Source organism: Salmo trutta, chromosome 2 (genome assembly GCF_901001165.1).
Source record: "Salmo trutta chromosome 2, fSalTru1.1, whole genome shotgun sequence".
Lineage (NCBI taxonomy): Eukaryota > Metazoa > Chordata > Actinopteri > Salmoniformes > Salmonidae > Salmo > Salmo trutta.
In genome coordinates this window covers 5006070-5032030 of record NC_042958.1, presented here as the reverse complement: position 1 = coordinate 5032030, position 25961 = coordinate 5006070, and the positions used below count along the sequence as shown (strand labels likewise).

The 25961-nt window shown below is 44.5% G+C and overlaps 1 protein-coding gene across 2 annotated transcripts in view; it reads right to left on the bottom strand.

Moving 5' to 3' along the window:
• Positions 1-25961, bottom strand: part of LOC115149350 (uncharacterized) — a 133398-nt gene that overhangs the window by 17726 nt on the left and 89711 nt on the right. For both annotated transcript variants that reach the window (XM_029692152.1, XM_029692160.1), the window contains one exon: positions 9682-9809. In XM_029692152.1, coding sequence (XP_029548012.1) covers positions 9682-9809 — 128 coding nt within the window. The remainder of the gene's footprint in view (positions 1-9681; positions 9810-25961) is intronic.

The following is a 25961-nucleotide window of genomic DNA, read 5'->3' as shown; positions in this document are numbered from 1 at the left end:
CTGTTCTTTGTCAACTTCTTTCATCCCATTACTTGCCTCGTGCCTTCAACTCCCTAGTACTCCTTGTCTGTGAGTGACAGGCATATTTAACTGCTTTACTGAAAAACAAACTCCAGGGCTGTGTGGTGTAATCTCAAAATGGTCGTCCCATGTATATTAGTGAATGAGTTGTGATGCTTTGCATGAGAGCTACGCGTCGATGACCTCGTTTAGAAGGAAACGTCTGGATGACAACATGTGGCTCTAACAACAACACAGAAAAGGTCCATGCAACGAGGCCACAGCCCCACAAAAAAACTCATCTGAAATAATCTAGCTTCTACCATGAACAACTAACATCCTTGACACCTGTGTCACTTAAAAAAAATGTCTAATGCGACGACGCAAAATTGTATTTGATTTTGTGTGTAGATAAAAACTTTAAAACCACAACAACAAAAAACATTCAAAATGTCACAAAAAAAAAGTTTATTCAATTCAATTGACTACTGATCCTCCACATCCCCAGTAGAAAACAACAACAAAGAACCTGCTCATAGATTCCAGGGAGACACTGAGGAGATCCACCCTGGTAATTGTACAGTGATGGAAGCTATCTCTCTCACTGCTGAGCCAGATCCTTACAGGGTGAGATCACTTCACTTGGCATGCCATTTAATCCACGCTCACTGCTAATGTACTAATGTATACAGGTACTGCCTGCAGACGTGTGTGTGTCTGTGTGTATCTGTCTGTGTGTGTGTGTGTGTGTGTGTGTAGCAGTGTGGATGAAGACAGTGTCAGGTGGAGCAGTGTGGATGAAGACAGTGTTTGCCAGGTTTAAACGGCACACTCCTGGAACTGTGAGACTGCTGAGCTGGCCCAGTTAATGCACTTCCACTCCCACTCCCCCAGCGACCAGCGATTCTGTAACCATGCACTGCTCAGCAGAAACAGCAGGCCTGTGCGTGACAAGCTATTCTACAAATATCTATTACTGTTCTGTAATGCATAGTGGATATAGGACGTGGTGTATATATATTAGTAAACGTCTTGTAGTATAGGAAATGGTGTATATGTATTAGTAAATGTCTTGTAGTAAGCAGGAAAACATTTGAAGTATTCACAAGGAAGATATATACACTCAGTGGCCAGTTAATTTACTCAGGGCACCATTTGGACTGAGACCCTGGTCTCAATTGGGCTACCCTGAATAAATACAAGTTAATAAAACGAATTAAAATATGAGGTACACCACCGCGTTCACGAAAATTGATCGCTCCAACAGACAGTGAGTCACGTGACCGTGGCTTGCTATATAAAGCAGGCAGACCGGCATCGAGACATTCAGTTACTGTTCGATTGAACGCTAGAATGGCTACAAACAAGTGACCTAAGTGACTTTGAGCGTGGTATGATGGCCAGTGCCAGGCAGCGCCGGTTCTTGTATCTCAGAAACGGCAGGCCTCCTGGGCTTTTCACGCACGAAAGGGTCTAGGGTTTACCGAGAATTGGTGCGACTAACAAAAAGTGGGTGAAAACACCTCGTTGATGAGAGGTCGAAGGAGAGTGGCAAGAATCGTGCAAGCTAACAGACGGGCCACAAACAGGTAAATAACGGCGCAGTACAACAACGGTGTGCAGAACGGCATCTCAGAACGCACAACTGGTCGGTCCTTGTCACGGATTGGCTATTGCAGGAGACGACCACACCGGGTTCCACTCCTATCAGCTAAAAACAAGAAGAAGAGGCTCCAGTGGGCACGTGACCACCATCACTGGATGAATCCCGGGTTCATGTTGCGTCATGTTGATGGGAGAGTCAGGATTAGGTGTAAGCAGTATGAGTCCATGGAACCATCCTGCCAGTTGTCAACGGTATAGGCTGATGGCAGAGTCAGGAAGTGGCGTAAGCAGCATGAGTCCATGGACCCATCCTGCCTGGTATCAACAGTACAGGCTGACGGCAGAGTCAGGAAGTGGCGTAAGCAGCATGAGTCCATGGACCCATCCCGCCTGGTATCAACAGTACAGGCTGACGGCAGAGTCAGGAAGTGGCGTAAGCAGCATGAGTCCATGGACCCATCCTGCCTGGTATCAACAGTACAGGCTGATGGCAGAGTCAGGAAGTGGCGTAAGCAGCATGAGTCCATGGACCCATCCTGCCTGGTATCAACAGTACAGGCTGATGGCAGAGTCAGGAAGTGGCGTAAGCAGCATGAGTCCATGGACCCATCCTGCCTGGTATCAACAGTACAGGCTGGTAGCGGTGGTGTAATGGTGTGGAGAATGTTTTCCTGGTACACGTTAGGTCCCTTGATCCCTTGACACATTCATAGAGCCTTTATGTAGTTCACCAGTGTGTTAATAAGACTATGCTATAAGCATTTATAACAGCTCATAACTCTTTAAAATACATTACACACAGATGGTTCATAGATGTAGCTGTCACTGTGTTCATGATTCAGTACTCCAGCCAAGCCCTCTGATATCATATCTCTAAACCAGATGCCAGAATCCCTTTCATATGGAGAGAGAAAGAGAGAGAGAGAGACAGACAGAGAGAAAGAGAGAGACAGAGAGAGAGAGAAAGAGAGAGACAGAGAGAGACAGAGAGAGAGTGAGACAGAGAGACAGAGAGAGAGTGAGACAGAGAGACAGAGAGAGAGTGAGACAGAGAGAGAGAGAGAGAGAGAGAGAGAGAGAGAGAGAGAGACAGAGAGAGAGACAGAGAGAGAGTGAGACAGAGAGAGACAGAGAGAGAGTGAGACAGAGAGACAGAGAGAGAGTGAGAGAGAGACAGAGAGAGAGTGAGACAGAGAGACAGAGAGAGAGTGAGAGAGAGACAGAGAGAGAGTGAGACAGAGAGACAGAGAGAGCGTGAGAGAGAGACAGAGACAGAGAGAGAGAGAGACAGAGAGAGAGAGAGAGAGAGAGAGAGTGAGACAGAGAGAGAGTGAGAGAGAGACAGAGAGAGAGTGAGACAGAGAGACAGAGAGAGAGAGACAGAGAGAGAGAGAGAGAGAGAGACAGAGAGAGAGTGAGACAGAGAGAGAGTGAGAGAGAGACAGAGAGAGAGAGAGAGGTTCATGGAATTCCAACAGCATTAGATCACGGAAACTTGCTACTGGCCTGGACTAGAAAACATTTCAAATTCAAAGTCCAAATACCCTCATGGCTCCTATAAATGAACACATTACAAAAAATACTCTCACTACATTTGGAAAAGGCAGAGCGCTGATGGAGAGAGAGAGATGGGGGGGGGAGTGGCGACATGCCTTTGTTTCACTTCACACACATTTAATTGTTTTCCTCCTCACATTGTCACCGCCAGATCAAAGCGTCAAATCCAGGGTCACGGCACAGTGAAAAAGAGCTGTTCCTGGTATTTAGTGTCATCTGTGGCAGCCGTCGGGGAGAGAGAGAGAGAGAGAGAGAGAGAGAGAGAGAGAGAGAGAGAGAGAGGGGAAACTCACTGGTATTTCTTTCGCTGCCCCAGGGCAGCCCGTTGCCACAGCAATGGCAAACACCGCGAAGCAAGTCATTTTTCAAGTCATGCAACAAGAGGCGACATATTATTGCCAATCAACTCCTTGTATATGGCCTGTGTTGTGACACATTAACCTTAGCCTCACTTAGTTCTTCTCTGGAGGTGTGTGTGTGTGTATACAGTGAATGTACAGTACCAAACATTAGGAACACCTTCATAATATTGAGTTGCACCCCCCCTTTTGCCGTCAGAACAGCCATAATTCTTCAGGTCATGGACTCTACAAGGTATTGAAAGCGTTCCACAGGGATGCTGGCCAACGTTGACTCCAAAGCTTCCCAAGTGCCCTGTTCAAAGGCACTTAGATATTTTCTCTTGTCCATTCACCCTCTGAATGGTGCACATACACAATCCATGTCTCAATTGTCTGAAGGCTTAAAAATGCTTCTTTATCCTCTCCTCCCCCTCATCTACACCAGGGGTCTCAAACAGCTACCAGCCAAACAATTCTCTAAGTACATGCAATTTTAACGTGTTCCACCACAAACTGTCATAAACAAATCTCACAAGTATCAGACGCCGCAAGCTCCCAGCGCAACTTGACATTATCCCACCCCTGCTTAGCCACTATTGGTTTAAAAACCACAACACAATATCTGCCAATTAATTTCCAGAATTATTTATCTGTCTGTGTGGTGAGTGCGTTCGTCTATAACTTCGTGTGTAGCCAGTTTATGTGATAATCGTCTTGTGGATTGACAGAAATACTTTCTTTCACCAAAACCTTCTCATGTTAACAGAAGTCATGAATGAGTATATCATTAGGAAGTATATCACGAGGAATTATATCATGAGGAAGTATATCATGAGGAAGTATATCACAAGGAATTATATCATGAGGAAGTATATCATGAGGAAGTATATCACGAGTAAATATATCACGAGGAAGTATATCACGAGGAAGTATATCACAAGGAATTATATCATGAGGAAGTATATCACAAGGAAGTATATCACGAGTAAATATATCACGAGGAAGTATATCATGAGGAAGTATATCATGAGTAAGTATATCACGAGGAAGTATATCATGAGGAAGTATATCATGAGGAAGTATATCATGAGGAAGTATATCATGAGGAAGTATATCATTAGGAAGTATATCATTAGGAAGTATATCATTAGGAAGTATATCATGAGGAAGTATATCATGAGGAAGTATATCATGAGGAAGTATATCATGAGGAAGTATATCATGAGGAAGTATATCATGAGGAAGTATATCATTAGGAAGTATATCATTAGGAAGTATATCATTAGGAAGTATATCACGAGGAAGTATATCACAAGGAAGTATATCATGAGGAAGTATATCATGAGGAAGTATATCATGAGGAAGTATATCACAAGGAATTATATCATGAGGAAGTATATCATGAGGAAGTATATCACGAGTAAATATATCACGAGGAAGTATATCACGAGGAAGTATATCACAAGGAATTATATCATGAGGAAGTATATCACAAGGAAGTATATCACGAGTAAATATATCACGAGGAAGTATATCATGAGGAAGTATATCATGAGTAAGTATATCACGAGGAAGTATATCATGAGGAAGTATATCATGAGGAAGTATATCATGAGGAAGTATATCATGAGGAAGTATATCATGAGGAAGTATATCATTAGGAAGTATATCATTAGGAAGTATATCATTAGGAAGTATATCATGAGGAAGTATATCATGAGGAAGTATATCATGAGGAAGTATATCATGAGGAAGTATATCATGAGGAAGTATATCATTAGGAAGTATATCATTAGGAAGTATATCATTAGGAAGTATATCATTAGGAAGTATATCATGAGGAAGTATATCATTAGGAAGTATATCATTAGGAAGTATATCATTAGGAAGTATATCATTAGGAAGTATATCATTAGGAAGTATATCATGAGGAAGTATATCATGAGGAAGTGTATCATGAGGAAGTATATCATTTGTATCTATTATTTGTTATTTGCCATGAAATTAGCAGCAGCAGTACAGAACCATCGCTAGACCAACACATTCCTCACTCACTAGATGCACGATTAAAGGGGAATAACATAATAAAAATGGAAATGCGTTAATTTTCTTCCAGACCTAAAAAAAAAGTGTCTTCTGATGCGATTTAAATGGACTCAGAACAACCAACATCATTTTTTGAACAATTGTAATTTTAAGATTAAAAAACGAAATACATCAAACTAGGAAAAATATCAAAAACAATTTGAGAAATAAATCACATATTTTATAGGGCCCCTTAAAGTTGTTCATTAACCATGATTTTACCAGGTATATTGACAGAAAAAAGTGTGTTACTTTCTCTTGTACACTAAGGACCTGGGAAGAGTTGTAGGGGGAATAGAAGAATGAGACTATTTGATAGCAAGAAAAAAATGTGTATCTCACAACATGTTTAATTATTTTTAAGTAGCTCTTATGCTTAAAAAAAAAGTTGGAGACCCCTGATCCTAACTAATTGAAGTGGATTTTACAAGTGACATCAATAAGGGATCATAGCTTTCACCTGGTCAGTCTACGGTATATTCGGAATGTACTCAGACACATTCAGGTTCATTGGCCTGCTACAGGATAACCAGAGTGGAGGTTCCCTGGTCTGTTACAGGATAACCAGAGTGGAGGTTCACTGGTCTGTTACAGGATAACCAGAGTGGAGGTTCACTGGTCTGCTACAGGATAACCAGAGTGGAGGTTCACTGGTCTGCTACAGGATAACCAGAGTGGAGGTTCACTGGTCTGTTACAGGATAACCAGAGTGGAGGTTCCCTGGTCTGTTACAGGATAACCAGAGTGGAGGTTCACTGGTCTGTTACAGGATAACCAAAGTGGAGGTTCACTGGCCTGTTACAGGATAACCAGAGTGGAGGTTCACTGGTCTGTTACAGGATAACCAGAGTGGAGGTTCACTGGTCTGCTACAGGATACCCAGAGTGGAGGTTCACTGGTCTGTTACAGGATAACCAGAGTGGAGGTTCACTGGTCTGTTACAGGATAACCAAAGTGGAGGTTCCCTGGTCTGTTACAGGATAACCAGAGTGGAGGTTCACTGGTCTGCTACAGGATACCCAGAGTGGAGGTTCACTGGTCTGTTACAGGATAACCAGAGTGGAGGTTCACTGGTCTGTTACAGGATAACCAAAGTGGAGGTTCCCTGGTCTGTTACAGGATAACCAAAGTGGAGGTTCACTGGTCTGTTACAGGATAACCAGAGTGGAGGTTCACTGGTCTGCTACAGGATAACCAGAGTGGAGGTTCACTGGTCTGTTACAGGATAACCAGAGTGGAGGTTCACTGGCCTGTTACAGGATAACCAGAGTGGAGGTTCACTGGTCTGTTACAGGATAACCAGAGTGGAGGTTCACTGGTCTGCTACAGGATAACCAGAGTGGAGGTTCACTGGTCTGTTACAGGATAACCAGAGTGGAGGTTCACTGGTCTGTTACAGGATAACCAAAGTGGAGGTTCCCTGGTCTGTTACAGGATAACCAGAGTGGAGGTTCACTGGTCTGCTACAGGATAACCAGAGTGGAGGTTCACCGGTATGTTACAGGATAAATAGAGTGGAGGTTCACTGGTCTGTTACAGGATAACCAGAGTGGAGGTTCCCTGGTCTGTTACAGGATAACCAGAGTGGAGGTTCACTGGTCTGCTACAGGATAACCAGAGTGGAGGTTCACTGGTCTGCTACAGGATAACCAGAGTGGAGGTTCACTGGTCTGCTACAGGATAACCAGAGTGGAGGTTCACTGGTCTGCTACAGGATAACCAGAGTGGAGGTTCACTGGTCTGCTACAGGATAACCAGAGTGGAGGTTCACTGGTCTGTTACAGGATAACCAGAGTGGAGGTTCACTGGTCTGTTACAGGATAACCAGAGTGGAGGTTCAATTGGCCTGCTACAGGATAACCAGAGTGGAGGTTCACTGGTCTGCTACAGGATAACCAGAGTGGAGATTCACTGGTCTGCTACAGGATAACCAGAGTGGAGGTTCACTGGTCTGCTACAGGATAACCAGAGTGGAGGTTCACTGGTCTGCTACAGGATAACCAGAGTGGAGGTTCACTGGCCTGCTACAGGATAACCAGAGTGGAGGTTCACTGGCCTGCTACAGGATAACCAGAGTGGAGGTTCACTGGCCTGCTACAGGATAACCAGAGTGGAGGTTCACTGGTCTGTTACAGGATAACCAGAGTGGAGGTTCACTGGCCTGCTACAGGATAACCAGAGTGGAGGTTCACTGGTCTGCTACAGGATAACCAGAGTGGAGGTTCACTGGTCTGTTACAGGATAACCAGAGTGGAGGTTCACTGGCCTGCTACAGGATAACCAGAGTGGAGGTTCACTGGTCTGCTACAGGATAACCAGAGTGGAGGTTCACTGGTCTGCTACAGGATAACCAGAGTGGAGGTTCACTGGTCTGCTACAGGATAACCAGAGTGGAGGTTCACTGGCCTGCTACAGGATAACCAGAGTGGAGGTTCACTGACCTGCTACAGGATAACCAGAGTGGAGGTTCACTGGCCTGTTACAGGATAACCAGAGTGGAGGTTCACTGGTCTGCTACAGGATAACCAGAGTGGAGGTTCACTGGTCTGCTACAGGATAACCAGAGTGGAGGTTCACTGGTCTGCTACAGGATAACCAGAGTGGAGGTTCACTGGTCTGTTACAGGATAACCAGAGTGGAGGTTCCCTGGTCTGTTACAGGATAACCAGAGTGGAGGTTCACTGGCCTTTTACAGGATAACCAGAGTGGAGGTTCACTGGTCTGTTACAGGATAACCAGAGTGGAGGTTCACTGGCCTGCTACAGGATAACCAGAGTGGAGGTTCACTAGCCTGCTACAGGATAACCAGAGTGGAGGTTCCCTGGCCTGTTACAGGATAACCAGAGTGGAGGTTCACTGGTCTGTTACAGGATAACCAGAGTGGAGGTTCACTGGCCTGCTACAGGATAACCAGAGTGGAGGTTCCCTGGTCTGTTACAGGATAACCAGAGTGGAGGTTCACTGGCCTGCTACAGGATAACCAGAGTGGAGGTTCACTGACCTGCTACAGGATAACCAGAGTGGAGGTTCACTGGCCTGTTACAGGATAACCAGAGTGGAGGTTCACTGGTCTGCTACAGGATAACCAGAGTGGAGGTTCACTGGTCTGCTACAGGATAACCAGAGTGGAGGTTCACTGGTCTGTTACAGGATAACCAGAGTGGAGGTTCACTGGTCTGCTACAGGATAACCAGAGTGGAGGTTCCCTGGTCTGTTACAGGATAACCAGAGTGGAGGTTCACTGGTCTGTTACAGGATAACCAGAGTGGAGGTTCACTGGTCTGTTACAGGATAACCAGAGTGGAGGTTCACTGGCCTGTTACAGGATAACCAGAGTGGAGGTTCACTGGTCTGCTACAGGATAACCAGAGTGGAGGTTCACTGTTGTGACATGCACACTCTTTAACCATGACAATATACACACGTTTGTCCAACACGATCTCTCCAAACGTCAAATGTTTAAGTTGCTCCAAACATCACATTTCAAAATGTTTTTGACACCCTGGGTTGCTACTCCTACTCAGCCAAACTTCACGTTGAAGTGTTTTTAAATTAAGGATCAAATACAAACATACCATAGGGATTGAACACATGACCTTCAAATCTCTGGGATTATTCTCATTACATTGTAGTCATTTGGTGGATGCTCTTATCCAGAGTGGCTCACAGTAGTGAGTACATAAATCAAATCAAATCAAATTTATTTATATAGCCCTTCGTACATCAGCTGAAATCTCAAAGTGCTGTACAGAAACCCAGCCTAAAACCCCAAACAGCAAGCAATGCATGTGAAAGAAGCACGGTGGCTGGGAAAAACTCCCTAGGAAAAACTCCTGAGAGTTTTCATGCTTGTTTCCCCCCCATGGGAATTGAACCCACAACCCTGGTGTTGTGAGTGCTATTCTGTACCAACTGAGCCACCCCTGTAGTCCACTACAATTTAGCAAAACTCAAACCTACTTGATGGTAATAGTTCTCACTGTTGCCCCTAGTGGCCAGTTTTGAAGACATTTCCTGACGTCCTCAGGACACGGACAGACGTCCAATTTTGAAGTGTTATCTTGAACGATCTGGCTGCATTTTGTCTGCTTACCTCCAGAAGGAGTCCGCTCTCTGTGATGCTGTTGCCCATAGCCTTAGGCAGGCTGTCTTTCCTGGGCTCGGGGACAGAGTTGGTGGATGGACTGACGTGCTTTCTGCTGGATGGCTTCTCGTGATTAACTGGAAAATAAGAGAGAGAGAAATAAAACATAAATACAGAGTTGATATTTCTTATGACTTGACTGTGTCAACTTGTTCAATGGTGGACAATCTACTGTTAATGTAACCTTTATTTAACTAGGCAAGTCAGTTAAGAACAATTTCCTATTTACAATGACGGCCTAACCCGGCCAAACCAAGACGACGCTGGGCCAATTGTGCGCCGCCCTATGGGACTCCAAATCACGGCCGGTTGTGATACAGCCTGGATACGGACCAAGGATTGTAGTGACGCCACTTGCACTGAGATGCAGTGCCTTAGACCCCTGCACCACTTTGGAGCCCTACTGTAGATAGTACAGTAGGTAGTATAATAGTACAGTAGGTAGTATAGTAGTACAGTAGGTAGTATAATAGTACAGTAGGTAGTATAGTAGTACAGTAGGTAGTATAGTAGTACAGTAGGTAGTATAGTAGTACTGTAGGTAGTACATCAGGTAGTATAGTACGTAGCACAGTAGGTAGTACAGTAGTACAGTAGGTAGTATAGTAGTACAGTAGGTGGTATAGTAGGATGTACAGTCGTACAGTAGGTAATACAGTCGGTAGTATAGTAGATAGTATAGTAGGTAGTATAGTAGATAGTACAGTAGGTAGTATAGTAGTACAGTAGGTAGTATAGTAGTACAGTAGTATAGTAGTACAGTAGGTAGTATAGCAGGTAGTGCAGTAGTACAGTAGGTAGTATAGTAGGTAGTATAGTAGGTAGTACAGTAGTACAGTAGGTAGTATACCACCTAGTATAGTAGTACGGTAGGTAGTATAGTAGAACAGTAGGTAGTACAGTAGGTAGTATAGTAGTACAGTAGGTAGTACAGTAGGTAGTATAGTAGTACAGTAGGTAGTACAGTAGGTAGTATAGTAGGTAGTATAGTAGTACAGTAGGTAGTATAGTAGAACAGTAGGTAGTATAGTAGAACAGTAGGTAGTACAGTAGGTAGTATAGTAGGTAGTATAGTAGGTAGTATAGTTGTACAGTAGGTAGTATAGTAGAACAGTAGGTAGTACAGTAGGTAGTATAGTAGTACAGTAGGTAGTACAGTAGGTAGTATAGTAGTACAGTAGGTAGTATAGTAGTACAGTAGGTAGTATAAAAGTACAGTAGGTAGTATAGTAGTACAGTAGGTAGAATAGTAGTACAGTAGGTGGTACAGTAGGTAGTATAGTACTACAGTAGGTAGTATAGTAGTACTGTAGGTAGTATAGCAGGTAGTGCAGTAGTACAGTAGGTAGTATAGTAGGTAGTACAGTAGGTAGTACCGTAGTAGAGTAGGTAGTATAGTAGTACAGTAGGTAGTATAGTAGGATGTACAGTAGTACAGTAGGTAATACAGTAGGTAGTATAGTAGATAGTACAGTAGGTAGTATAGTAGATAGTAAAGTAGGTAGTATAGTAGTACAGTAGGTAGTATAGTAGTACAGTAGGTAGTATAGCAGGTAGTGCAGTAGTACAGTAGGTAGTACAGTAGGTAGTATAGTAGGTAGTATAGTAGGTAGTATAGTAGGTAGTACAGTAGGTAGTATAGTAGAACAGTAGGTAGTACAGTAGGTAGAAGAGTAGTACAGTAGGTGGTACAGTAGGTAGTATAGTACTACAGTAGGTAGTATAGTAGTACTGTTGGTAGTATAGCAGGTAGTGCAGTAGTACAGTAGGTAGTACAGTAGGTAGTATAGTAGGTAGTACAGTAGGTAGTACAGTAGTACAGTAGGTAGTATAGTAGTACAGTAGGTAGTATAGTAGGATGTACAGTAGTACAGTAGGTAGTATAGTAGATAGTACAGTAGGTAGTAAAGTAGGTAGTATAGTAGTACAGTAGGTAGTACAGTAGGTAGTATAGTAGTACAGTAGGTAGTACAGTAGGTAGTATAGTAGTACAGTAGGTAGTGTAGTAGTACAGTAGGTAGTATAGTAGTACAGTAGGTAGTATAGTAGGTAGTATAGTAGTACAGTAGGTAGTACAGTAGGTAGTACAGTAGGTAGTATAGTAGATAGTACAGTAGGTAGTATAGTAGATAGTAAAGTAGGTAGTATAGTAGATAGTAAAGTAGGTAGTATAGTAGTACAGTAGGTAGTACAGTAGATAGTATAGTAGTACAGTAAGTAGTACAGTAGGTAGTATAGTAGGATGTACAGTAGTACAGTAGGTAGTATAGTAGATAGTACAGTAGGTAGTATAGTAGATAGTAAAGTAGGTAGTATAGTAGTACAGTAGGTAGTATAGTAGGTAGTATAGTAGTACAGTAGGTAGTACAGTAGGTAGTATAGTAGGATGTACAGTAGTACAGTAGGTAGTATAGTAGATAGTACAGTAGGTAGTATAGTAGATAGTAAAGTAGGTAGTATAGTAGTACAGTAGGTAGTACAGTAGGTAGTATAGTAGTACAGTAGGTAGTACAGTAGGTAGTGTAGTAGTACAGTAGGTAGTATAGTAGTACAGTAGGTAGTATAGTAGAACAGTAGGTAGTACAGTAGGTAGTATAGTAGGATGTGCAGTAGTACAGTAGGTAGTATAGTAGAACAGTAGGTAGTACAGTAGGTAGTATAGTAGTACAGTAGGTAGTACAGTAGGTAATATAGTAGGTAGTACAGCATGTAGTATAGTAGGTAGTATAGGATGTTGAGCGGGATCCCTACTGTACTCTCTACTATACTACCTACTATATTACCTACTGTACTACCGACTATACTACCTACTATACTACCTACTGTACTATCTACTATACTACCTACTATACTACCTACTGTACTACTGCACTACATGCTATACTACCTACTGTACTACTATACTACCTACTGTATTACCACTGTACTACTGCACTACATGCTATACTACCTACTGTACTACTATACTACCTACTGTATTACCTACCTTACTACTGTACATCCTACTATACTACCTACTGTACTACTATACTGCCTACTGCACTACTGTACTGCCTACTGTATCACCTACTGTACTATCTACTATACTACCTACTGTACTACTGCACATCCTACTATACTACCTACTGTACTACTATACTACCTACTGTATTACCTACTGTACTACTGTACATCCTACTATACTACCTACTGTACTACTATACTGCCTACTGCACTACTGTACTACCTACTGTACTACCTACTATACTACCTACTGTACTAATATACTACCTACTGTGCTACTATACTATCTACTGTACTACCTACTGTACCACTATACTACCTACTGTACTACCTACCGTACTACTATACCACCTACTGTACAACCTACTATGCTATCTACCATACTACCTACTGTACTACCTACTGTGCTACCTACTATACTACTATACCACCTACAATACAACTATACGACCTACTATACCACCTACCGTACTGCCGACTGTACTACTATACTATCTAATGTACTACCTACTGTACTACCTACTATACTACATACTATACTACCTACTGTACTAACTACTTTACTACCTACTGTACTACTGTACCTTCTACTATACTACCTACTATACCACCTACTGTACTAACTACTATACTACATACTATGCTACATACTATACTACCTACTGTACTAACTACTGTACTACTGTACTACTGTACTACCTACTATACTACATACTGTACTAACTACTATACCACGTACTGTACTACTGTACTAACTACTATACTACCTACTGTACTAACTACTATACTACGTACTGTACTACTGTACTAACTACTATGCTACCTACTGTACTAACTACTATACTACGTACTGTACTACTGTACTAACTACTATACTACGTACTGTACTACTGTACTAACTACTATACTACCTACTGTACTAACTACTATACTACCTACTGTACTAACTACTATACCACGTACTGTACTACTGTACTAACTACTATACTACCTACTGTACTACTGTACTAACTACTATACTACCTACTGTACTACTATACTACCTACTGTACTACTGTACTAACTACTATACTACCTACTGTACTACTGTACTAACTACTATACTACCTACTGTACTACTATACTACCTACTGTACTACTGTACTAACTACTATACTACCTACTGTACTACTGTACTAACTACTATACTACCTACTGTACTACTATACTACCTACTGCTCCAACCTCTTATTCTAGTCTCCTCAGTTTAGTCTGACTGGTGGAAACCAGGGCAGTTCACACACACACACACACACACACACACACACACACACACACACACACACACACACACACACACACACACACACACACACACACACTCTCTCTCTCTCTCTCTCTCTCTCTCTCTCTCTCTCTCTCTCTCTCTCTCTCTCTCTCTCTCTCTCTCTCTCTCTCTCTCTCTCTCTCTCTTATGAAAGCCTAGGAGAGGATGCTAGTCCGGGAAAGATAAATATAGAGGATGATTAATCGTTAGAGTTCTGCTTCCTCAGCCAACTGTGACGTATTCATTACCCTCGTTTTGGTGTTGTGTCAAAGAAAACCTAATGGGTCAGCGTTTATATGCTCTCTTTATTTATCACCAGGTGACAACTGCCAGACTAGTAGGTCTAAGTGGCCCTTCTTCCTCCCCCTGCTTTAAATAACACAACCCTCAGATGTCAGTAGCAGTCTACTACACAACACAGGCAATAACATTACAGGTGTGTTCCTACAAAACACAGTACTTTATATACAGGGTGTATCATCTAATCCTTATGCATGATTAGTATCCATCAGTCATACGTGTACACAACTAGTGAAGAGAACGCATAAGGGCCCCTCACCTTCTGGTCCCCTGTAGCTCACAACCCCCAAACATTTTAAACTCTTAGTGGTATCAACAGCCCTGCAGGTGGAGCATAGCGAAGAAAACAAGTGGGGTTGGTCACTCACCCTCTGTCTAACATTCCTCTAATCCAACATCCTGTTACTCACCCTCTGTCTAACATTCCTCTAATCCAACATCCTATCACTCACCCTCTGTCTAACATTCCTCTAATCCAACATCCTGTCACTCACCCTCTGTCTAACATTCCTCTAATCCAACATCCTGTCACTCACCCTCTGTCTAACATTCCTCTAATCCAACATCCTGTCACTCATCTGTTCACCAAGCGGCGTTCTTATTTCTAGTGTAATAAGTCATTATAGGCACACAAAAACATGTTTCACAATGAGCAACTCTGAGAATATATCATCAATCTGGAGGGAGGGGAGGGAGGCAGGGAGAGCGGAAGGTAGGGAGGGAGGGGTAGAGAAAGAGTGAGAAAGAGAGAGACAGAGAGAGCGTTCAACTCCCTGGGAAGGCCTAGCGTTCAACTCCCTGGGAAGGCCTAGCGTTCAGCTCCCTGGGAAGGCCTAGCGTTCAGCTCCCTGGGAAGGCCTAGCGTTCAGCTCCCTGGGAAGGCCTAGCGTTCAGCTCCCTGGGAAGGACTAGCGTTCAGCTCCCAGGGAAGGCCTAGTGTTCAACTCCGTGGGAAGGCCTAGCGTTCAGCGCCCTGGGAAGGCCTAGCGTTCAACTCTGTGGGAAGGCCTAGCGTTCAGCTCCCTGGGAAGGCCTAACGTTCAACTCCCTGGGAAGGCCTAACGTTCAACTCCCTGGGAAGGCCTAGCGTTCAGCTCCCTGGGAAGGCCTAGCGTTCAGCTCCCTGGGAAGGCCTAACGTTCAGCTCCCTGGGAAGGCCTAACATTCAGCTCCCTGGGAAGGCCTAACATTCAGCTCCCTGGGAAGGCCTAACATTCAGCTCCCTGGGAAGGCCTAGCGTTCAGCTCCCTGGGAAGGCCTAACGTTCAACTCCCTGGGAAGGCCTAGCGTTCAGCTCCCTGGGAAGGCCTAACGTTCAGCTGCCTGGGAAGGCCTAACGTTCAGCTCCCTGGGAAGGCCTAGCGTTCAGCTGCCTGGGAAGGCCTAACATTCAGCTCCCTGGGAAGGCCTAGTGTTCAGCTCCCTGGGAAGGCCTAGCGTTCAGCTCCCTGGGAAGGCCTAGCGTTCAGCTCCCTGGGAAGGCCTAGCGTTCAGCTCCCAGGGAAGGCCTAGCGTTCAGCTCCCAGGGAAGGCCTAGCGTTCAACTCCCTGGGAAGGCCTAGCGTTCAGCTCCCTGGGAAGGCCTAGCGTTCAACTCCCTGGGAAGGCCTAGCGTTCAGCTCCCTGGGAAGGCCTAGTGTCCAACTCCCTGGGAAGGCCTAACGTTCAGTTCCCTGGAAGGCCTAGCGTTCAGCTCCCTGGGAAGGCCTAACGTTCAGCTCCCTGGGAAGGCCTAACGTTCAACTCCCTGGGAAGGCCTAACGTTCAGCTCCCTGGGAAGGCCTAACGTTCAGCTCTCTTGGAAGGCCTAGCGTTCAACTCCCTGGGAAGGCCTAACGTTCAGTTCCCTGGGAAGGCCTAACGTTCAGCTCCCACCCTCGTAAACATTGCAGGGGTGCCAACTTCAGAAGCATGTGAGCACTCCTCTCTGACAGGCCTTGTATGCACCCTCCCTCCCTCCGCAGCACAGGAAATCCACAGGAGAGGGGGGGGGAGCTGGCTGACCGAAGCCCTGTTGTCACACAAGCTAACCGCCTATCAATCTTCTCTCTGGTCCCTGACAGAGCGCTGGCACCTGGCCAAACCCTTGCGTGCAAGCCGGCAAGACACATTAGCCTATGAAGAATTTAATCATAACAACAGCTGTTAAATATTGATGACTGCTGGCAAACGCTGAATGCTCTCCGCAAAGGTCAAAACCGCAGTGTAATGGAAACAAATTCTTCATTATATGATGTATTGAATATCCCAAACTCTCTTTTTTTAGGTAATGTGGCATGAAATCAAGGACAAAAGCTGAAGAACATACGCACATCAGGTACGTTTAGCAGGTGCTGGAGTTGTAGGTGCACTCGGTGCTTGGTTTTGTGCCTCTGTAGTTTCTGAAGACAAACTGAATTCATTTTTTTTTTTTTTGTGGTTCTATTGCCTTGTCTTATCTTGTTATAAGGCCATAACATCGTAGTATTTTCTGTGTTATGGTTGCAATTCTTGAACCGAGACCACAATCACATTAACTATAAATCCTTAATCTGACATGTTGTTTTTAGAACATACAAACTGATGTCCCTTGCCTTCAGTGCTACGAGCGACAACAATGTCATACTTGTTTGGACCAGACAGCATCAGATAGATGGCCCACATGTAAAGAGACAGATGGGTGCTGTTTCGCTTGCTCGGATGCATTCTCTGGTGAAATACATTCAGCCTCTTTTGAATTTTATGAAAATTATGAAACACTGAGGGACAAAAAAATGTATTATATTATGTTTTCAAATATTTTTATGTTTGGGGGAAGCCGGGCTTCTCTTGGCATCCATGAGTACACGCCACTGACTTAAATATGTTTGAACTTGTGGCTTGAATATTACTGGGATATAATTATTATAGCTACTTCCAAACAGTAATAGTGTTTGACTTTCAAAATAGACTACCTTAGGTTTTTATATTTACCATGACATATCTGAAACTAAAGGTAACTCGAGCAAAAGATCTCATGGCAAAATTACAACCATGACCTCAACCATGACCTCAACCATGACCTCAACCATGACCTCAACCATGACCTCAACCATGACCTCAACCATGGCCTCAACCATGACCTCAACCATGACCTCAACCATGACCTCAACCATGACCTCAACCATGGCAGCAAGGAGGCCTCAAAACATTCCAGAATGTTCCATGTCATGGAATGGTAAAACAAACCAAATCCTTTTTTTCCCTCGCTACATATCCACTTCATTTGGAAGACCAACAACATGCAAATACATTTAGGAAAATGGCCACAAGGAGTGTATGCATTAGTCTGAGATGAGGAAATGAAGCAGGAGGGAATCTTTTTTTTTCGAGTGCCCAAATGAAATCATTAGTGAAGCACGTTACAATAATCCATTCGATTGTTTATTATGCCAGTGATTTAGAAGGTCATTTTGTGGATATCAATCACATATCTCCAGCAGAACAGAACAGACCAGGATAGACCAATTCGTCAGTCATTTCCCCTCTCCTTGCTAGTTTCCTAGAAGGGGCTAGAAGAAGAAGACACTCAGGGTGAGAAGGTTCCTGGGAATTAACGGCAACTCCTTTGCTTCAGCCTCACCGACCGACCGAATGGATGACTGACTGACTGACTGACTGTCTGACTGACTGACTGACTGAATGAATGACTTTATGCAGCAGTTCTATTTCTATCTGTAGTTAATGCCGGTTTCCTTTGATAAACTATACACGTTAATTCATTTGTTTCAGTGTTCCTCCTCTTCCAGACGACCAAGGTGGTTGAGATACAACCCTGACTGTTATCGGCATGGGTTGGGACTGGCTTCTCTGTTGCTTTATCAACAATATTTGTTGGCCATTGAAGATCCCTTGAATCCCAGTCATAAAGGTTAGGGCTATCCCTCTATGTAATGGTAACATCTACTCGTGTAAAGGAGAGAGAGGCCAAGTTGTTGGGTTTTACAGTGATATCAAACCGGAGCAGGAGACCTCACACACTGTGTTGTCTGAGGCATGAGCACCCATTAACCGACTTTGTGTGTGTGTGCGTGTGTGCGTGTGTGCGTGCGTGCGTGCGTGCGTCTGTGTCTGTATCTGTGTCTGTGTCTGTGTCTGTGTCTGTGTCTGTGTCTGTCTGGGTGTGTGTGTGTGTGTGTGTGTGTGTGGGTGTGTGTGTGTGTGTGTGTGTGTGTGTGTGTGTGCGTGCGTGCGCGTGTGCGCGTGTGCGCGTGCGTGCGTGTGTGCGTGTGTGCGCACGTGTGCGTGCGTGCGTGCGTGTGTGCGCGTGCGCGTGCGTGCGTGCGTGTGCGTGCGTGCACACCCGTCTAATGCTTTTCCTTTCCATTCATGTGCTGACAGGAATGATGGGAGCGTTACATTCATAAAACGGATAAAAAGGGGATCGTCACCAGAGGCTACAGCTGAACTTCTTTATTTACATCCTCTCTGTTTTTCACAAGCAGGGTGTTACCGTAATACTTCACCAGCCACTGTATTAATTCATTGTTCCAAAGGAAAAATGAATGAATTCAATTAATTTTTATATATTTACAATACATAGGCATAATGTTTGTACACACATGCAAGTCAACGTTTTTAGTAAGCTGTAAACGCATGTATTAAGTTGTAAGCCCATTTAGTAAGCTGTAAACACATTTAGTAAAATCTAAACTCATTTAGTAAGCTGTAAACACATTTAGTAAACTGTAAACACATTTAGTAAACTGTAAACACATTTAGTAAGCTGTAAGCTCATTTAGTAAGCTGTAAGCTCATTTAATAAACTGTAAACTCATTTAGTAAGCTGTAAGCTCATTTAGTAAGCTGTAAACGCATTTAGTAAACTCTAAACCCATTTAGTAAGCTGTAAACACATTTAGTAAGCTGTAAGCTCATTTAGTAAGCTGTAAACGCATTTAGTAAACTCTAAGCCCATTTAGTAAGCTGTAAACACATTTAGTAAGCTGTAAGCTCATTTAGTAAGCTGTAAACGCATTTAGTAAACTCTAAACCCATTTAGTAAGCTGTAAGCTCATGGAGTAAGCTGGAAACACATTTAGAAAATCTAAACTCATTTAGTAAACTGTAAACTCATTTAGTAAGCTGTAAACTCATTTAGTAACCTGGAAATGCATTTAGTAAGTTGTAAGCTCATTTAGTAAGCTATAAACTCATTTAGTAAGCTGTAAACTCATTTAGTAAGCTGTAAACTCATTTAGTAAACTGTAAACTCATTTAGTAAACTGTAAACTCATTTAGTAAGCTGTAAACTGTAGAAATGCAATTTATTTCAAGTTTAATTAGAGCCAAATCTGAAATCAATAGCTCCCGTTTAAACAAGCAAAAACTTTAGGACTGAACCAGATGTGTTTCCAAATGTGGTGGACAGTATAAACCATCCACATGTTTTATAGCAAATGATGGCAAATACAAAGAAGGAGAGAGAGAGCCATATGGGGTTTTGTGTGGGCTTGGCTCTGTAGCAGAGTTATTGTAAGTGCTTCGTAGGGTCCGGGGTCCTAAAGTAAATCCACTTAATCAAAGTCAGAGCAAAACATTTTACTTTGGGGCCCGAGGCCTCGGTTATAGAACTTTTAAGAAGTATACAGCAGATTCCTTTTTTTTTTGTACAGTATATTCAATCAATCATGTGAAAGCTAAATCGTCCCCGCCATTTTTATTTTCATGGAAATGTATTGAGACTTAGCTTTAAAGTTTAGTTCTGAAGACTTAAAGTTGATGAAGTTGACAGTGAATGCCTTGAATATAGCTCTGTGCAGGAAACACTTAAGACAAGTCAAACAACTCTGGAAATAATTATGCGTTTTGGAGAGCCCTCTATTTTAGTCTCTTGGATGTGGGGATGAGAGGAGAAAGAGAAAGAGAGAGAAAGAGGAAAAGGACAGGTTTAAAGAGAGTCCGGACAGACAGAGAGAAGTGCACCCCAAGCAATGGAATGCACCATTTGAAGCCTATCCACAAAGACAATGCAGATAGGCTTATGAGCATGGCTAGAAGTGTCCTCCTACTCAAATGGTCAACACTTAGCATGGTCTATTTTGCGGTTACACTTGCTAGCTAACCAGCCGAGGCCCGTACCTGACACCTCTCAGAAAGATATGTTTTTACTTGGAATGTTATCATCACCTTCATCTGATGAAGTATTGCAACAGTGAGCCCTATTGGATGAAGTATTGCAACAGAGAGCCCTATTGGATGAAGTATTGCAACAGTGAGCCCTATTGGATGAAATATTACAACAGTGAACCCTATTGGATGAAGTATTGCCAGAGTGAGCCCTATAGGATGAAGTATTACAGCGTTGAGCCCTATTGGATGAAGTAATGCAACAGTGACCCCTATTGGATGAAGTATTGCCAGAGTGAGCCCTATTGGACGAAGTATTGCAACAGTGAGCCCTATTGGATGAAGTATTACAACAGTGAGCCCTATTGGATGAAGTATTACAACAGTGAGCCCTATTGGATGAAGTATTGCAACAGTGAGCCCTATTGGATGAAGTATTACAACAGTGAGCCCTATTGGATGAAGTATTACAACAGTGAGCTCAATTGGATGAAGTATTACAACAGTGAGCCCTATTAGATTAAGTATTGCAACAGTGAGCCCTATTAGATGAAGTATTGCAACAGTGAGCCCTATTAGATGAAGTATTGCAACAGTGGATCTCTGGATCTCTGCCCACACAACAACAGAAGTAATCAGTTAAAAAGATTATAGTCTGTTTCAGCCCATTGAGGGAAATAATAAGTTGGTCAAGCGAGATGAATCCATATGGGAGCTGGGCCGGAGAGCGCTGCAGTAATGCACCCACAACACGCAATGCTAGCTGGTTAGGCTAACTAACCCTGAGCTGGCTAGGCTAACTAACCCTGACCTGCAGCAGCAGTAGCCTTCAGCCAGTGGGACTTTGCCTCTTTTCATGTTGTGTTAGCACTAGGCCACTCCTCCGGTGCCTGTTTAGCATTAACGCTAACTTTGTGGGAAAACACTTGGGCAGCGAACTATTCTCTCTTATGTTTCCATTCAAAATCCCCTGCCGACCACCACCACGCCTATTGCATGTGTGTTTATATCTGTATCAAGAGTTAGCCTAGCAGGATACTCAGCAGAGAATAGGCTGAGGATAATCCGAGTCAGAGAGAGGAGTAATGAGTTAGTGCTGGTACTTTAGAGGTACCACTGTTGATGAAGGGAGGACACAGTCGGTGAACTGATGAGCTGAAGAGTCATGGACCCCGTTGGCATTGGCACTGTTAATACTGCCACTGGCGAGAGAGGTACAGGAAACGGACACCACCTGGCAACGGTCCAAACAGTTCTCTATGCAACGATGAACTAGCAGAATCAGGTCCGTATGTGGATGGACCTGGACGCCCCATCGACAATCTACCTGTCACACAACACCCGCGAAGCCGGGCCAAAGATTGACGCGTTAATGACGATCATGAATTATGTACGATCCGGATCACGACTATCACTTGATCCCCAAAACTGTGGACACATTTATCACCTTATGCCCACTTAATTACAGTTCCTGGGGCCTCTGGCAGAGTACAACGAGGTCACAGTTCACTGACTGTGTCCTATTGACGTGTCAATAATGAATGTAGAAAATGACAATAGATGGATGATAATACTGACATACTGTATAAGGGACATGATATGAATCAGTGTAGTCATCAAAATCTGTGGGACATTTTCTTCTGGCTCAAGCCATTTATATATATTTACATTTTTATTTTACCTTTATTTAACTAGGCAAGTCAGTTAAGAACAAATTCCTATTTACAATGACGGCCTACACCAGGCCAAACCCGGACGACGCTGGGCCAATTGCGCGCCGCCCTATGGGACTCCAAATCACGGCCGGTTGTGATCCAGCCTGGATGCCATATCTGACTGCATGTCATAAAGCATCATACACAACATTGTTCAACATTTGTGACGGAGGAAGGAGGGAAGGAGAAGAGAGGAGGAGAACGGAGGAGGAAGGAGAGAAGGAGGAGGGAGAAGTAGGAGGAGGGAAGGAGGAGTAGGGAAGGAGGGAGGAGGAGGGAAGAGGGAAGGAAGGAAGGAAGAGGAGGAGGAAAGGAGAGAGGAGGAGGGAAGAGGGAAGGAAGGAAGGAAGAGGAGGAGGAAAGGAGAGAGGAAAAGGAGGAAAGGAGAGAGGAGGAGGAGGGAAGGAGGAAATGAGGGATGAGGGGGCAAGGAGAGAGGAGGAGGGAAGAACGGAGGAGGAGGGAAGGAGAGAGGAGGGAAGGAGAAGGGAGGAGGAGGAGGGAAGCAGGAGGTAGTAGAAGGAGGAGTAGGGAAGGAGGGAAGAGGAGGAGGAGTAGAGAAGGAGGAAAGAAGAAAAGAGGAGGCAAGGAGAGAGGAGGAGGGAAGGAAAGAGGAGGGCCTCTCTCGTGAAAAACATGGGCCTCTCTATTGAAAAACATGGGCCTCTCTCGTGAAAAACATGGGCCTCTCTCGTGAAAAACATGGGCCTCTCTCGTGAAAAACATGGGCCTCTCTTGAGAAAAGCCTTAGCAACATAAATTAGACACGTCTCGGTTCGGGTGGACCCGTGAAAACCTTTAGCTCCCGGGTGTAGCAGTGTAACCGATTAGATAACAATCTCCCTCCCTCCATCCTCCTCCTCTCTTTATCTTTTCATCTCCCCCTCCCCATCTTTCCACCCGTAACATCAAATTAACTCACTGACTAAAACAGTGGACCAGTTGAGTGCTTGATAAAATAGCTGAATATAAGTAACTCTCCAGAATGTGTCCTTCGTTACCCCAAAAAACAAGATGGTACCAGACAGCTGTTCTACATCTGTGTTAATAACCTCTTGATGGAGATCAATGGGTCATGGACCTCTGGTACCGGATTTGATATGCAGGATTTATGATATTTTGGGGAGCATAATTGCCATCCTAAACATGAGTCAAACTGTGAGAATAATCCCCCAAAACAGACATCTCTAAAATGCCTATGATGAAAGAGACTGTGTGTGTGTGTCACGTCCTGACCATAGTAAGATGTTATTTTCTATGGTTGAGTAGGTCAGGGCGTGACAGGGGGTGTATTTCTATGTTTTGTATTTCTATGTTCATGTTCTAGTTTTGTATTTCTATGTTGGTTTTGTTTGGGATGATCTCCAATTAGAGGCAGCTGGTCCTCGTTGTCTCTAATTGGAGATCATACTTAAGTAGGGTTTTTTTTTCCACCTGGTGTTGTGGGATCTTGTTTTTGTACAGCTCTGTAAAGCCTGCAGAACGTGACGTTCGTTTTCCGTTGTTTGTTGTTTTGTTTTAGTGTTCTGAGTTAAAATAAATATTTATCATGAGCACTCAACACGCTGCACCTTGGTCTACTCCTTACCACGATCGTCACAGTGTGTGTGTGACTGTGTATGTGTGTGACTGTGTGTGCGTGGTTGTTTCCGTGTTTCTATATTTACCCTCATCTACAACCGCCCAGTGTTTACAATGTTTTTCATTAAACCAGATTACAGCAGAGTATGAATCTGCCTGGGTTTTAGACCCCAGATTACAGCAGAGTATGAATCTGCCTGGGTTTTAGACACCAGATTACAGCAGCGTATGAATCTGCCTGGGTTTTAGACACCAGATTACAGCAGCGTATGAATCTGCCTGGGTTTTAGACACCAGATTACAGCCTTTACTGCTCATCTGATGAGCAGCTAGGGTGGGGCATCAGTAAACAGAGCAGCTAGGGCGGGGCATCAGTAAACAGAGCAGCTAGGGCGGGGCATCAGTAAACAGAGCAGCTAGGGCGGGGCATCAGTAAACAGAGCAGCTAGGGCGGGACATCAGTAAACAGAGCAGCTAGAGCGGGGCATAAGTAAACAGAGCAACTAGGGCGGGGCATCAGTAAGCAGAGCAGCTAGGGCGGGGCATCAGTAAACAGAGCAGCTAGGGCGGGGCATCAGTAAGTAGAGCAGCTAGGGCGGGGCATCAGTAAACAGAGCAGCTAGGGCGGGGCATAAGTAAACAGAGCAGCTAAGGCGGGGCATCAGTAAACAGAGCAGCTAGGGCGGGGCATAAGTAAACAGAAGAGCTAAGGCGGGGCATCAGTAAACAGAGCAGCTAGGGTGGGGCATCAGTAAACAGAGCAGCTAGGGCGGGGCATCAGTAAGCAGAGCAGCTAGGGCGGGGCATAAGTAAACAGAGCAGCTAGGGCGGGGCATCAGTAAACAGAGCAGCTAGGGCGGGGCATCAGTAAACAGAGCAGCTAGGGCGGGGCATCAGTAAGCAGAGCAGCTAGGGCGGGGCATCAGTAAACAGAGCAGCTAGGGCGGGGCATCAGTAAACAGAGCAGCTAGGGCGGGGCATCAGTAAACAGAGCAGCTAGGGTGGGGCATCAGTAAACAGAGGAGCTAGGGCGGGGCATCAGTAAACAGAGCAGCTAGGGCGGGGCATCAGTAAACAGAGCAGCTAGGGCGGGGCATCAGTAAGCAGAGCAGCTAGGGCGGGGCATCAGTAAACAGAGCAGCTAGGGCGGGGCATCAGTAAACAGAGCAGCTAGGGCGGGGCATCAGTAAGCAGAGCAGCTAGGGCGGGGCATCAGTATACAGAGCAGCTAGGGCGGGGCATCAGTAAACAGAGCAGCTAGGGCGGGACATCAGTAAGCAGAGCAGCTAGGGCAGGGCATCAGTAAACAGAGCAGCTAGGGCGGGGCATCAGTAAACAGAGCAGCTAGGGCGGGGCATCAGTAAACAGAGCAGCTAGGGCGGGGCATCAGTAAACAGAGCAGCTAGGGCGGGGCATCAGTAAACAGAGCAGCTAGGGCGGGACATCAGTAAACAGAGCAGCTAGGGCGGGGCATCAGTAAACAGAGCAGCTAGGGTGGGGCATCAGTAAACAGAGCAGCTAGGGCAGGGCATCAGTAAACAGCCTGCCAGCAGAGCTCCAGTTAAGGCTTTCCCCATGTGGGATCTTGCCATAGAGTAACAAGCGGGAGACATCCGGAGGGCAATAGGGGCAGGCACCTGGCCTAGCCAGGCCCAGATTGAGGGGGAGAAACGGGGTCTCCAAGGCAAGGGCTTCAAGGCCCTGTCGGCTCTGTCAGTGGCTGAATCATGCAGCTGTATCCTGGGTAGAGGAGGGAAACAGACAGGGGCCCTTGGAATCTTGGAGCTGCCACAGCCATGCCCGTCTCAAACGGCTACTGACACGAAACAGCCCATGGAAAGCTGGCAGCCTCTCAACTTCCAGCTGCTTTTGGCCTGGGTCTCCCTCTTCCAAAACAGTGAAAGGAGTAATTATCTGCACTATTCAATAAAGAGCTGAGCATTCTGGATTCTGGCTAGGCATGGCCTGAACCCTGCCTCAGAATTCTTCTCTCAGCCTGCAGCCTAGTCACTTCAAGGTTCCCCAAGGTGAATTGGCTCAAATTATCCTTACTATTATTATTATATATTTATGTGAGTCAGACTTGATTCCCATTGCAGGTGTAGGCTTCAGCGATTTTAAATCCCTCATTTAGGGGAAAGTAGCCTCTGCCGAGTCTCCAACAACCCGGATGTTCCAGTTTTAGGGGAAATGGAAAGAGAGCCTGTGACGCGACTTTCCGCTTTTTGACGTTAACA